General features: G+C 41.9%; 1 protein-coding gene across 1 annotated transcript in view; it reads right to left on the bottom strand.

The window, feature by feature from the left end:
- Nucleotides 1-15,472, bottom strand: part of nrg3b (neuregulin 3b) — a 170,293-nt gene that overhangs the window by 17,871 nt on the left and 136,950 nt on the right. Inside the window, exons 5-7 of the mRNA XM_071206736.1 lie at nt 11,916-11,942; nt 7,706-7,808; nt 5,318-5,444 (exon numbers count right to left, since the gene is read on the bottom strand). Coding sequence (XP_071062837.1) covers nt 5,318-5,444; nt 7,706-7,808; nt 11,916-11,942 — 257 coding nt within the window. The remainder of the gene's footprint in view (nt 1-5,317; nt 5,445-7,705; nt 7,809-11,915; nt 11,943-15,472) is intronic.

Here is a 15,472-nt window from a genome sequence, read left to right as displayed (position 1 = left end):
CATCTATAACATTTTTAATTTTTGAATTAAAATGATCTACTAGCTCATTTACTGAGGTGTTAGCAGGGGCAAGTGTGGTAGAACAATTCTGAGTAAACATTTCTCTAGTATTTTCAGTTAAATATCGCTTTGTGGTTACCTCTTTTTGAACATTTGTGTGAACAGAAATAGAGCTCTCAAAGAAAACACAGGAATGGTCAGAGAGTGCAACATCAGTCACCACATCCTTAGAGATATTCAGACCCTTTGAGATAATTAAGTCCAGAGTGTGCCCCTTATTGTGCGTGGGCTCCGTCACATGCTGAGTCAGTCCATAGCTATCAAGAACACAAAACAGTTCTTTAGCCCCTCTGTTCTGGGGGTTGTCAACATGGATGTTAAAATCACCAACAATGACTAGACGGTCAAAGTCAATACACACTATAGACAGCAGTTCAGTAAAGTCATCAAAAAAGCTTGCACAGTATTTGGGTGGTCTATAGATATTTAGGAACAGAGCTCGAGAGGAGCATTTCAGCTGAAGGGCCACATATTCAAAAGAATCAAAGTTTCCATACGATGTCTTCCTGCATTGAAGGGAATCATTGAACAGAATAGCAACTCTACCCCATTTCTTATGCATTCTTTCCTGACTCATAAAACTAAAGTTGGGAGGGGTTGATTCGATAAGAACAGCTGCACTGTTATTTTGTTCAATCCAAGTTTCTGTTAAAAACATAAAATCGAGATTGTGCTCAGTGATAAAATCATTGATTAAAAATGTTTTTCCTGCCAAAGACCTGACATTTAATAAAGCTAGTTTAAGTTTGTTAAACACACTATCAGTCATGTTTTTTGTAACAAGCTGTGGCTGACATGGAATCACTGCTAAATTAGATAAACTCACACAAACGTTTGAGCGCTTCCTGTATCTAAGATGATTCACCGCTCTTAATCTATTAGCTATCAACACAGATATCGGCAAAGCTACTGGCAGGCAGGGCCCCGACATGTCCTGGAAAGAGTTGAGAGTGCCATACGCCCTTGAGCCTGGACCCCACACATACTGTATCAGTAAGAGTTTGTTGTGTTTTGTACACACACATTCCCATCAGGCTTCCCGAAGGGAACCCTCTGTATCTCCTTCATGTGTTCAACGATCGCCAGGATGGTGGGCGAGGGTGACAGGGTGAACGGAGTATCCTCAAAGGCGTTGACAGGGGGGGGGGGTGATGGGCGGTGGAGACTCCTCCGTGTGTCTCATATGTCTCCCATAATCAGAACATTCCTCAGGCGGGTGCAGTGATAATTCTTCAGGGTTTTCTGAGCGATGTGTTGTGTCTTTCTCCTGTTTTGATTCCTCTTGCCGCTTGTCCTTGGCAGAGGGAACAGATTGATGACGCAGGCAGTTGAATATGTTAGAGATAAACAATTTCACTCCTGACTTGTTCAGGCAAACTCCATTTGCCTTGATACGATGTCTGCGGTCCCAGAAAAAGTTAAAATTGTCAATAAAATGAACAGAGTGGTCAGTACAGACAGTTGAAAGCCAGGTGTTCAGTGCAAACAATCTGCTGAATCTCTCCACTCCTCTTCTGACTGGCGGTAGAGGGCCACTGATGAACACATCTGCATTTAGAGAGCTAACAGTTTCCAACAAACATTTAAAGTCTTCTTTCAGCACTTCTGACTGTTGTTTCACAACATCATTTGTTCCAATGTGTAGTACCACATTCTTCACAGTCGGATGTTCAGCCCCAATATGCAGGATCTTCTCAGCCAAGTCAGAGACCACATCCTTGGGAAAACAGAGTACTTTGGTGTTGTTCTTATTACACAGACCTTTTACATCTCTTACAGCAGAGTCACCCACAATCAAAGTTTCAGGCCCAGTCGTTAGCTTTCCCTCTAGCCTTTTACTTTTGGAGTAGCTATTGGTCCTTACCCTGCTGTGTGAAGAGGACGGGTTATCCAGGTCATCAAAAAGAGATCTCCGGCTCTCGGTCAGCGGAGCGTATCTGTTCTGGATTGGCACACTTGGTGGTTTAGGAGGATTGTTTGTAGTTCTCCCTTTAGCAGCTGTCCACGGCTGTTTAGGGGTTGAAGAGGCGCTCTTCCTGGGTGATAACAATGCAGGCCAGCCGGTCGCATCACAGATTTCTGAGTGCTGGGCTCTGCCTGTTATCCGTCCTCACAAATCCCATGAAAATGATTTACTCTTAGGCTTTGCACCCAGAGAGTTCCAGGGAGGGCTACCACTTGTAGATTTATTACCCGGTACACAGCCCTCCTGTTCCTTGGAATCCTTGTAGCTGCTAACTAGCTGTGAGTTAGCATACCCTTTTTCATTATTTTTGCAACACTGGTAAAGTGGTGTCATTCCCACGACATAGTCCATTCACTTCCACGTTAACTTCCAACCGTTGCATTTTCATTTCCAACACAGCCATCTTCTGTAGAAGTTTGTGGAAGTCCTCTGTAGAGAACGGAGGCATTTTGCTACCAACTAGCTTAAGCTAAATAGCATGCAGTAGCCTACCAGGCTTTAGCTGTTGCTAGGCCACGCTACTGTAAGACTGAGGTCGTCGTAAAAATGTTGAAATATGGCTGAAACTCTCCGTCTATTTACGAAGATGAACTGTCCCAGTGATAAGTTAATGTCCAGGAGCCGCTGCTCGAAGTTTTCAGAGAATAAGAATAGGAAAATCAGCATAAAAAGTAAGCAGAGGCAAAAGCAAGCAGAAAAGCGTCTGCACTGTAAGAAAGATAAGATAAGTAACCACAATAGACACAATAGAAAGATTAAAGTGCAGGTGCCCATGTGTCTATTTTAAAAAGGGTGCCATAAGTTTCTTAACCCGAGTTGGTTTAGACTCTGCTGCAGGAGGCATTGTGTAACAATGATGTCAGCAAATAGGTCTATGCGTTCTCTGCACACCTAGAGGAAACGGTCTTAGTTTACAGCGCTTGAGCTCAGGGAGTGCACACATTTTTCGGGAGGTTAAAGATACTCGAGTAGCACATCAGTTTATCATACAGGAGCGTGGAAGACACTCAAATGGTCTTTAGTTTCATCCTCCCCTCTGCACCTTCCTCGACAGAGCCAGCCTGTTGGTCACGGCTCACCGAGCTCATCCTCATACTTACAGCCTCAGAAGAAAACCACTGTGTTCTGATGGAGGGTAGTTATGCACCAAATGTTTTGAGCCTCTGTTCTTCTCTGTTGAGTTTTTTTTTTTCCTTGTACATTTTGTCAGTCTAAATGACCCTTTAAAGAAAAACCCAGAGACCTTGTAGTACTGCACCACCCACCACGGCACATGGTTGAGAGTGGGTGGAGAAAATCAGTGGTGTGGGGTCGCTATGTCAAATCTGTGGAAAAATGGGTTTCACTTGTTAATCTGTCCTCGGTCTGTGCAGCCCCTCCTGGGTGGTTCTAGCGAGTGATCATTGTTCTATTATAGCTTGTGTTTCTGTCTTTTAGTTTTGTCTTCCACCTGGCTTCCTCCGTGTGTCCAGCTCTGAAAGCATGTTCTGGCTGGATATGGGGTTTCAATGCATGCTGAGCCCTTATACAATCCTGTCACCATATTCTCACAGCCGTGGTGTTAATATAATAGCCTGCTATTGTGCAATGGGACAATAGGCATGCGTCTGACTGAAATACACTAAACTTGGCGCAGTTGTGCTGAGGCTGGTTTTGTGTCAGTGGAGGGTTTCCGTTAGGAGTATATCTGTGCAGAAGTGAAATCATGTGCATGTCTTATTATGAAAGCATTTCTACTTGTCATCAGTTACCCAACTTTAAAATCAAATGGTGTACGACCTTTTAGCTGTCACCTGCTCAAAGCCATAATTTGCAGTGTCACCCTGATAGCATTATATCTAGTATATAGGGCTGCTTGTTTGGGTGGGTGACAGTAGACTATGTTGAATTATTTAACAGTGTCCGTAAGACTACATTTGGCAACTCATAAATGGCAGAACAAGGCCAAACCTGAATGAGGAACAAACACAACTGTGTCTAAGGTAAACGTGACCGTTATCAAATGGGACCACCCTCTGTTCTGAATCCAGTAAAGTATGTTATCTCCCTGCCTACACACATACATATTTAAGTGAGAGTCATGCACATTGCAGAAGATGTGAAGTATTTATTTATGTTCTTGCAATTTGTGAGGGTCAGTGACATCTGGAGATTTCCACATCTTTGCAGAGCAAGTGAACATTAGCATCGGCATGATGAGAGGGATGCACACTGAATCTCAAGAACAACAAATACTGTAGCATCTGAGGAAGAAGAAAAAAAAACATTCACGTAATATGTGAGCGTTTTCCCTCACACCCAACAAAGAGGGTGCATTCAGGGAAGTGCTAATGCGTTATGGCGATTGCTCTCTTTTGATGAGATCTTTATAAGTGCGTTAGGCTGCAATTAGCTTGGGATTCTGAGAAGAGATCAGCATTATCAGAGCCATCTACATCCTCCACCTGCTCTGCTGTGAGAGTCTGGGTCAGTTCTCTCTGCTGCAGCGGTGGCTTTTAATTAATTTCAAGACACTTTTTCTTTCTACACCATGCCAGTCATTTATTTCCCTTCACCAGGGTGTGACTTGGTGGTTTTTTCATTACGAGGAACAGCTGTTCAAATCAAATCGTTCTGATCTCTCTTCAAATGTTCTTCATTAATCAATAATTGAATCAGACAATTTAGTTTTTCTTATCATTTTCTGAGCGGAGGTGACAATTACATTTGGCACAAACCTCTACATCCTGCAGACATTTTTTAACCTCTGTTACAAAAGGTTTTTCCATTTGCTAATTTTACAATATAGTATATGCACCAAAAATACAGTTTTAGCACTCGCAGTCGTAAAATACCAGCAGTAGTATGTCACTTAAGAGCATTTGCCTACTATAGAATACTGGTGCTGTGCTTACATGTCGAATTCAGGGACCGTGACATGCCACAGAACTTCCAGTAATGACAAGCAGATTTTCCTGTATATACCACGTGATGCATTAATTTGAACTATGAATTCTTTTTATGCTGTGTATGTAATTTATTATATGTAATGTCTTGTCTTTTATCTGGACCCTGAGTCTGTAATAAAGTTTCATTCATTCATTCATTTGAACCTCTAATTCCCCACTGTCTCTTAGCCCGTCAGACACGACTGTGAACCTAAAGGCTTGAGCCAGTTATTAAGAAGCCCCTCATACATCAACCTGTCAAGCACTCTAAACTGTTTTTAGAGAAGTACTATACATATTAAAATGATCATAATGATGATAAAGACATGACCAGGAAGTACATCAATATCAGGTAAAGACTCACCTTCTGGAGTTGAAGGCTGTACTGGAGCCTGGGAGCAGATTTGGACATGAGGCCAGAGGCGTTGACACTGCAGTCCCTCAGGCTGCGGCTATCGGAGAAATGAGCCTGGAGTTTTTCCCTGTGTCTTCTGCAGACAAAAACAAGAGCAGTGAGAAAGAGGGAATCGTGAAGAATACAGAATAGGCTACAATTAAAATGACCATGGCGGTGAACTACACTATTAGCAGTTTGCTGAGTTCAATATGTTTCCTGCCTTTTCTGAAATGATTACACACTCGGATAACAGCTTTTGCTTCAATCATTGATTCTTATGACCCACTTGACCCGCTCTTTAAACACATATGTGACAGCAATAGGTGATTATATTTATTGAACCGATGGCTTTTCATTCCTGACACATCATTTGCTGTTTGTGTGTGAAAACAGCCACATAATAACTCACACACACATAACATACCTTAGGGCGATACTACAACGATCTAACAACATGTGTCAAATATTGTTAATGTATGACGGCCTTGAAAGGTTAAGGAGACTGAGTGGTGTTGAACTTGCAACTCAGATGTGGACATTTTTTTTTCCGGGAGCTGTAACAGTAAAGGTTTGATGGTTTAAAAGCGCTGGTTACGGAAATAGCATTAGGATAGAAGATGTCTTGCACAAGTGAAAATGTAATTAAGTCAATGTACCATGAAACGTCCATTACATGCCTTTGTGATAATATTCTGAGAAAAGAACAAAAGCAAGACTGAGATTTTCTAGAAATACCTCCAGAGACTCAAGAGTTTCAAACTTCACTTTGAAGAGACTACGAGAAACAGTTATGGCTGGATGTTTTTAATATATAATGCATTCATAATGGCAAGTTGTGAAGTGAACATGTCAAATCGATGGAGCCTGTTAGGTGTTAATGTATCCATTTAATACTGAAGTCTTAATTAAGCAGACTGTCCTGCTACATACAGGAGATAACTGACATGTTTTCACCCGTACAGTATAATTGCCTGCAGTCCATTCCATGATGAGAAATAAAAGGAACTCTTATGGGAAAAAAAATGGGACACGGAAAACTAAATTGGCACCTTATAAACAAGACAGTGTTTTTTTAAATCTTGTGAATAAACTTTGATTGAATAAAAAGAAGAAAAAATAATTGATGCTTAAGACTCTCAAAATTGCCATTAAATGATCATTCTTAAATACTGGGTTGCGAAAGTATACTTTATCTGCAAATGAGGCCGCAGGCTTAATTCTTCCAGATTTAAAAGAAGCTCATATTAAGAAAAGAAACATAGAAAATGGATGTTGTTGTTGGTTACTAACTACTTAAAAACAGTATCTAACAGAGAAAGCTGTGAAGTAACAATTTGCTGGCTTTTCATGGTCATTTCAAGTACCTTCAATAATTGAATATATAAGCTTAATACACTATTATGTATTTAGTACAATAGTTATTACTAAGCTAATTTCATAGGCTAATCCATGATAATCAGCAACTGATGGTGGATATTTCACCCACTATGTAGTTCTATGTATTCCCCATTCTGTATCCTGCATAATTACTACAAATTATAACCATTCATTAACTTGGCTTTGATTTTCATATCTTTTTATTGTTTGAAAATGTACAAGTTACTTTTGTATCTCTTTCTCTTCTGTATTAAACACTATCAAGGAAGCACTACTGGTTAATCTTCTCAGTGGAGTACTGATGCAAAAAGCCTGAGGAGCAGAATACACTTACGTTTATTGCATGGAAAGCTACACTGTCACCAAACATTCAGAGAAAATAAATTAAATTCAACAACGACTATGTGTTTGGATAATTTCCAGTACATTTATTCTACTGCTGAGCCAGGACTCTCTGGTCATGCTGTCCGACAGACGCTTCTTAGAGCACTCCGGTACTGAAATGAAACCCATTTTTGTTCATCAGGACCAATTTAATCAACACTCCATTAACTTCCTTTTTACGCCGCCATTACTTTTACTTTGGTTTTCTTTATTTTTCCTTGCAGTGAGTAATTGACTTTGGCAGGCTGTCTGGCTTTCGTGCTGCCTGGTACCCCTCTCACCCAGTCGGGAACGGACGCACACACGCTTAGTGTCCAATGGCTTTTTGAATATGGTCTAGCTCTTGCCCTATCTGTGTTTTGTGAGGAGCATTTTGTGACACACGTGCTCACTGAAACCGCTTTCCGAATAAATCTTACATGAGTATGTGTCCCAAATGCGTCCTACACAATTTAGATTTGATGCCCTGCTAAAACATCCTCCAGCTGACTCACACTTAGAATTTCATCGGGCTCCATGCCATGATAGTAAAGTGCTCTTTCTGCACAGCCGGGGGCACACTCTACTAATGTGGTGCTGGCTGGCATCACTCACTTGTTGCGGCGGTAGAGAGCCATACATGCCACTCCAAGAAGACAGATCCCTGAGGCAATGCTGAAGATGGACAGCACCTGCCTCTGGTAAGTGTCACCACTCTCTACAGAAGGAAAAAAACACAGTTCAGGCCATTGAATTTGTTCTTTGACACAAAAGATATGGGCTGTGATTGATCAGGGAGAAAGAAACAGATCAAGAATCAAAATACTGAGCTCACACAAACGGCAAATGGACGCTCAAAAACTGCCACATACACACACATCCACCCACAATCTGTATTAGCATAAAGCGACCGATGCTGCTGTCAGTAAATGTCAGTGTTTGAGCATGGGATCGGGACAAGGCAGACACAGGCAGGGCTCAGTGACATGTGCTAACTGAAGTGTGATAATCATTTCGTTCAGACAAAACCCAGCAGGCAACCCTGATGGACTGTCTGCACAGCAGGGGCCACCCCGTGCATGAGCTGTATGTGTGTCAGCATTTCGGAGACTGATGGCGACAGGGAATTAGCAGCAAATGAGCGCTCCCGGAGCTTCTTGTCAGACCCTTGTACATCAGCAGCAGAGGCTTAAGGTCACAGGCAGCTGGAACAAGTAGCAGTTGATCCCAGCAGATATCAGTCTGACAGAGCAGATGAATTGTGGTTCTGCACAACTTGCAATGGTTCAACACGCAGAGTGTGGAGGCACTGCATTCAATTACATCGTTTAGTCGTCAAAATAAGCACAACAAATACAACTCATCAACTCTCTATGTCCCGCTGAAATTCATGACCTCATGACTGTAAAACTGAAATCTGTAGGTGAAGATTGGTTTCTGTTTGTAGGCAATCATGGTGGAGCAACCTGTGCATGAAGGCAGGTACACACTCTTTGTGAAGGCCAAAAAAGACGGAACTCGCCGAAATGCTCATGATCTATTGGATATCGGTTTTGGTTTGGTTTTAGCAGAAATCATATGTGAACTGTGTGTAAACTGGCTACTCGTGAAAAAAAAACTGGGTCATCTTTCAACTCCATCCTCGCGTCTCAAGTTGTTTGAACATTAACATTTAGGTCGTATGGAGTAGGACGTTTTGGCCCGGACGTCTGGCGGCGACACGGAAACTTCAGAAAAATCTCGGAAGTTCCCCAAACAAGCCTAGATAGCAACATTTGATTTGCGAAACTCTTCAAAAGATCTTGCTTGATTCCCTTCCTGGCAATCAATTTGGGTTTCACAAATCAAGGGTTACTATCTAGACTCGAGCGATGCCTGCGAGGGATAAACTGTCGCAGAAGGGTGGAGACTTTGTTCATGACCTTCAATGCAACCTTCCGTGACATTACTCATTCAATCATAAACAATAACCCCCCCTGTGTCTGATCTCTACACCTTGACAACTGCAGGGTGAAGTGCAGAAAACATCCCCACAACCTGTTCATGACCTTTTAAGGGCTTGTCTGTGGCTTTTGATGCTGTCAACAGAGAACTGTCCAGGGAGGTCTTCTTCATCCGTGCTTGTCTACCCTTGTTTATCCACTTCGTCAAATTCTATTTTTAAGGGACATTTGGAGAGCTTCCTGTGTTCAAAGCAGACACTGGAGTGCAACCAAGTGCGCAAAGTCTTTCCTCTTTTATCTTTTCATTTTCTTCCTCTGCATTACAGAACATCAATGCTGCATCAACACATTCAAGGGGGTAGTATGGTGTAACTGAGGTCAAAACGGAGGGAAAACCTTTTTAATATTAAAACACTTCTGGCAAGATAGCATCTGAAAACATCCTGGAGATACAATATGTTGAGAAATATATGTATACATCAAAAGTTCAAACTGCCCACTCAGCTCCTGTGGAAAGGAGGATGGGTTGAACATTTAAGAAATGGTGCAAGCGTGGCCGTGACCCTCTATTGCTTAGTTTACATATTAGTTTTAGACATATTTGTATTTTTATATATATATATATATTTTATAAAGATTGACAATAAAGTTGACTTTGACTTACACTGGAAACTGTGTGGTTATGTGAATAATATTGGGTTGAAAGTAATACTTTTTGAAAATGTGGCTATTTTTGTTGGCAATTTGAGTTGTTATTAACTCATTTAGTTAATTGGTGTTCTGAATTATACACCAATATTAATATTTCAAGGATAATAATGTAAACATCGACATGTTTTCATCTGAGATGTTTATAAAATAGTTGTGATAGTTCATTTTCCAGCAGAGAAACACACTTTAATCAAACATGAAAGTCATTTTAAATGTTAGTTTATTTTCTACAATTCACATTTTTAAGTAAATAAAACTACTAACGAATCGATGTAGTTGAAGTAAATGAATGATTTATGTTTTCAACTATAATAAGCCCTTTTGGCCCATAACATCAGCACTTCTGGCAGGCTCTATTGTACATACAGTAATAGGACATAACACTTCCCATATGTGACACTTATATTATAATACTCCTAAGTGGTGGAGCTGTCAACAAGTTCCTGACTTGCAGATTCTTGTCCCTCTGTAATTTGTCATAAAGGGACCGCAGTGAATGTCCTTAAGCTGCACTTTACACATGACCGACAGAAGTTGCCCTGTTCACAAGCAATGTGTCACTTGTATAGCCGTGCCCCTGTAAACCCTGCAGCCTCTAACCATCAGTGAAATAACCTCTTGACGTTTCCATCTTTGAAAGATATAGGAAATATCGTCCCCTGCTGCAGCATCATCTGTGCTCATCCGAGGCACCACCTGAGACGAGCCTCTGCCTTTTTTTTTTTAGAAAGATGAAATAGGCCTTTTTTGGAAATCTGAACATAAAAACAGCTGTCTACAAAGCTGTGCTGAATGGCTGTGAGGACAAACCAACATGCAGTCTGTGCATAAAACCATTAAAGGCCTTTCATGCCTGATGCCTACAAGGCATTCTTTAAATTAGATGCAAGAGGGTGTAGGGAGACGGAACGAACTGAACAGCCTCAGCTATATCGGCTAAGCCATATCATATTGACACGAGGATAACACAATCCCATATGGCCACCTATTCTATAGCAACCACTCACATCACCATAAAGAACTGCTATAATGAGGAGCATGCTAAAGTATCCATGACAAAATGGAGTATGTGGCCTGAAATACACAAGGGCACACTACTCTAGAGACATGGGTGAAAAAAATGCAAGACAATCAAAAGACAAGATCCTATTTTTTGCACTCAATCCCACTCCAAACAGAGCTTTGCTATTTTCTCACTGACTGTTTCAAGCGATCCTATTTTAGACTTAGACAAACGCTGACTATAACAGGTTCGAAGAGTCCCATTGCTAAAGCAGAAAAAATAATGGAACAGAATGAATAAGCACACACATAGCTTTTAAACAACAAAACTGCCTGCCCTTCTGTCTGTCATCCGTCTAGGTATCAATCGATCAGTCCTGTTCTCATGTTATCAAATGCATCTGCTCACCTGCAGCAGCATTGTGGACTCATTTAGTCCCCAAGATTAAAATCACTGAACTGAGTAATGCTGTGCGCAGGGCAGGCTTCTATCTTTCAAAGCACCTTCTCTTTCCTGGAGCAAGTGTGTGACGTGACGGGAGGTGTAGGAAGCTGCGTTAATGGAGAACTTCTCCGCATGCAAATGTTTGTTATCATGTACACACAAAAGGAAGCCAGAGAGCGGGGAAAAGACCGAAAAGATAAAGTGGAAAACGGTTCGAGGGCGTTGGATGCTTTGTGTGTGGGGGGGGGGGATTATATTCCCTCTGGAGAAAGAACAGTGCCATTATTAGAGATAGGGGATAAAGACCCCCTTGAGGGTTAAAATGTATCTGAAGGAATATTGAATTACAAAGGGGTTAAACAGTATTTCCATTATTCAATTTAGAGAATTACTCAGAATGTGTATAGGCTTTAGATAACTTGGTCAATTAATTGTTCTAAACAGATATAGAATTGACTGCTAAACACACATGAACATGAACTGCCGCGGTGTGTCTTATTTGCTCCCCCTTCGTTACATCACTCGTCTCTAACCGCACTGTTCTCATTCAGACAGAATACACCTAATTCACCAGCACGGTGTTTCCATGGCGACTGGCCCGCATTAATTTCGCAAGGTGAGTGGCCTTGTTGTGCTGGATTGTGTGTTTTGTATGTGGTGTTTTATAGACGTACGGCACATTAACAATTGAGTACTCCACATAGACAGTGTAAAGTTGTCTTACCCATGAACTCAATTCCAAGTTCATCCGCTGTTCCATTCAAGGCCAGGCAGCATGAGGAAAAGGGAGGGAACGGGTACAAAAAGGGGGAGAGAGAGAAAGATGGGAGAATAAAACAGTTACAACATGATGCGTCTGTGTCTTGCTCAGAATCCACCTTAGGGAGGGACACATGCTGCAACTAGAACATAAAGTTGGTTTGATGGTTTGCTCTGACATGTCTCTCCCTTGTGCAGCAGGTAATGAGCCAGCCAGCCCCAGAAGCTCGGTATGCTTCTCTGTGATACACTCTTAGCCGACAATGGCTTTGAAAACAACACAGATAAAGGGGCTGAGAGGATTAGAGGAAGGATCATGAAAGTCAAAAAAAAAAAAAAATGACATATCATATAGCTTTTTGTCACCGACGTTGCCAAGCGAAAGGCGGTTGGTATTGATTCACGCTTGAGGCATGGCAGTAATTGTGCTACTCTGTCTCCAAGCATAGCTTCTCAATATTCACAAGCTGGTTGCTTTAAGATGCGCCGCGCCAACACACACGCTCACATGCGTCACACCCATAGGCATACAGTGCTTTCCACTGTGTGTGTATGTCTTTGTCTCGCACATACACCCCCTCTCACACTCGCAGACACACACAGAGCCTTTCTCCATGCAGTTAAGTCTTTCTTCCCAATCCTGGGGAAACGGGGAAACAGATAAAAAGGAGCCCTCGTGTTCCTTCCATGTCACTGTAATGTAATCTCATTTAAATTAAAATGAAACCCTCACTAGTAATTGCTTTTCTGACAGAGGTGGTCTGAGTTTTAAATAGAATGTGGCTTGCCAAGCTCTTGACAGATTATGTAGTGGGCACTCTCCAAAAAAATAAAGAGGCTAACACAGAAGAAAAAAAATTAACATCTGTTCTCAGATGCATTTTGATTGTACCAAGGGAAAATCTGTCAGTGCTGTGGCTTTGTGAGTTGGGGGGAAATAAAAACACCCCATAGATTGGAGTGGGGTTCAAATAAAACACAAATAAACATTTGGATGAATGGATTATAATCATTTTACAAGCTTATCTCCCTATATATTAAGTGGTGTGATTTAAGGACAAAGACAGTTTAAAACATACCCTTAATGAAATTAGGATATTTATTTCAAAGCCAAGATTTGAATGTACTCTATGGCTACCTGACAGTCTCTGGCTGTGGTTACAACACGCCTGCATACCATGTCTGAAAACCCTAAATAAATTTGTACATTTGTATTCAAATAGAAACTAGGTGTCATCATGTTTTACTGAATATAATGTCGGTTCATAATCTCCATATTCATCCCCTGCAGTCTCGAGGGTTGTTTAACAAATGTCAGCATTTATTACACGCGAGTCATAACCGAGTCTGAAAACAATTCATATATGAAAGATTCAAAACAGTGAAGAGGCAGTCAACTCTGGCCCGGGGACATTTTTCGTATTGCCATGAGGAATTTAAAGATATAACTGCATGATTAGGATAAGGTCCACACAAGGCGCTTACTTGGCAGGGCCCAAGAAGTGAATGCCTTATTTCATTGATGTTGCCTGATCTGTATTATCCATTCAAGCCTTTCTCTGTCTCCAACATTTGCCCACTCTAAATCGCCCTGACAATCACATCCTGTGCAGATGATGTCATTGCAACACTGATACACATCCCTTGCTCTGGCATCGCCTCGTCTGGAGACATTTGCCAATCATAATACATGCAGGCTCCCAATCCGTCGCACTGGCAACTCAAAGCACCCGCGAGAATCACTTACGCTTTAGTGGGAGCCTTGAGAGAAAGCTTGGAGAATACCTGTGCATCATGTCAGATGCTCTTGGCTCGATTAAGAGGCAGAAATCTGGCGGGTGGGAGAGACAATGGCAGCAGTGAATCAAATCCTTAATCCCCTCCTTCATTTGGGTGAGCAACCCTGGGGAGCCAATATGTGTGTGTGTGTGTGTGTGTGTGTGTGTGTGTGTGTGTGTGTGTGTGTGTGTGTGTGAGCTCAATATCCTGTGTAGCTACTTACAGCAGACATTATATCTACCGGAGATATATAGTTCAAATTAGAGGCTTGACTTCTCGCTCTTTGTAAGTCTGCTGGGTAATACTAAAAGCCGGCTCAACTCCCTCCCGCTCCATCTCCTCTGTAGTCTCAGATGTGCAACTTGCTCCACTGAACACTATTAATGGCATGCTCCAAACTCTTTCAAAGTATAAGGAGGAACCAGTTCAATTTTTAACCAGATATAGAATAAAATGCAGCCTTCTACACTTTGTCTCCAATAAAATACCTCGCCGCCATCCCCACTGTGCACCAACGACTCAGACCCCAGCTCTTTTTTTCCACCTCATTTCCGAGTTCACAGCAGTGTAGCCGCAGTACCTGACAGGGAGTCTCTTTGTCCTTTTGTCCCCGGGCTTTTGAGATGGGCGCGACTTCTCTTTTCTACCTCTGTAAAGATGTGTGTATGACGGAGTGGCACTGTGTGGACGGCTCTTTGGAGAAGCTGCTTTGCAGGGAAGTCAATACCCAGACCAAGCATGAGAGCGAATGGTTGATTTTTGACTGTGACGTGCACAGGAATTGATTTCAGAGAGGAAGAAAAAAAAGGTTAAAAGAGCATAGTTTGCGTGGCAGATAAAAAACATTCATTATTTTCTCATGTTTGAGTTCTGTCTAAAGCTAAACATCTTTGCAAACCATTGCTCACACACACACACACACACACACACACACACACACACACACACACACACACACACACACACACACACACACACACACACACACACACACACACACACACACACACACACACACACACACACACACACACACACACACACACACACACACACACACACACACACACACACACACACACACACCATGTATACATCACTTCAGGGGACATTACATTGGCTTACATGCATTTCCTAGAGACTTATCCTAACCTTAACCAAGTCTTCACACTAAAATTAATGATCCCCCTCATGGGGACCTCCAATTTGTCCCCATAAGGGAGGCGAGTCCCCACACGTGACTATGTAAACGGATTTAGGTTCCCACAAGTATAGTAATGCTAGTACACGCACGCACGCACGCACGCACGCACGCACGCACGCACGCACGCACGCACGCACGCACGCACGCACGCACACACACACACACACACACACACACACACACACACACACACACACACACACACACACACACACACACACACACACACACACTTGTAGTTGTTGTGCATGTATGTGTAATAATAATAATAATATATTTTATTTATAAGCGCACTTTTCATTTGCGTAAACAAAACTCAAAGTGCTACAAAATAAAAAATGTGTGTATGTTATTATATTATTATATGATTTGGTTTTAGCAAGCAGGACAATCCTCAAACCCCTTGGTAATCTGGGTACATGTTTGATTACTCTGTATCAACAGAGATCAAAATAGGCTTCATTCCTCTCTCAAGTCTTCCAGGGCACATTTATCTCTGCTGGTGGTTAAACGATTGTGGACAAAACACAGCTCTCTGA

The sequence above is a fragment of the Pseudochaenichthys georgianus genome, chromosome 19 (genome assembly GCF_902827115.2).
Source record: "Pseudochaenichthys georgianus chromosome 19, fPseGeo1.2, whole genome shotgun sequence".
NCBI lineage: Eukaryota > Metazoa > Chordata > Actinopteri > Perciformes > Channichthyidae > Pseudochaenichthys > Pseudochaenichthys georgianus.
This window is presented reverse-complemented; position numbering and strand designations above follow the sequence as displayed.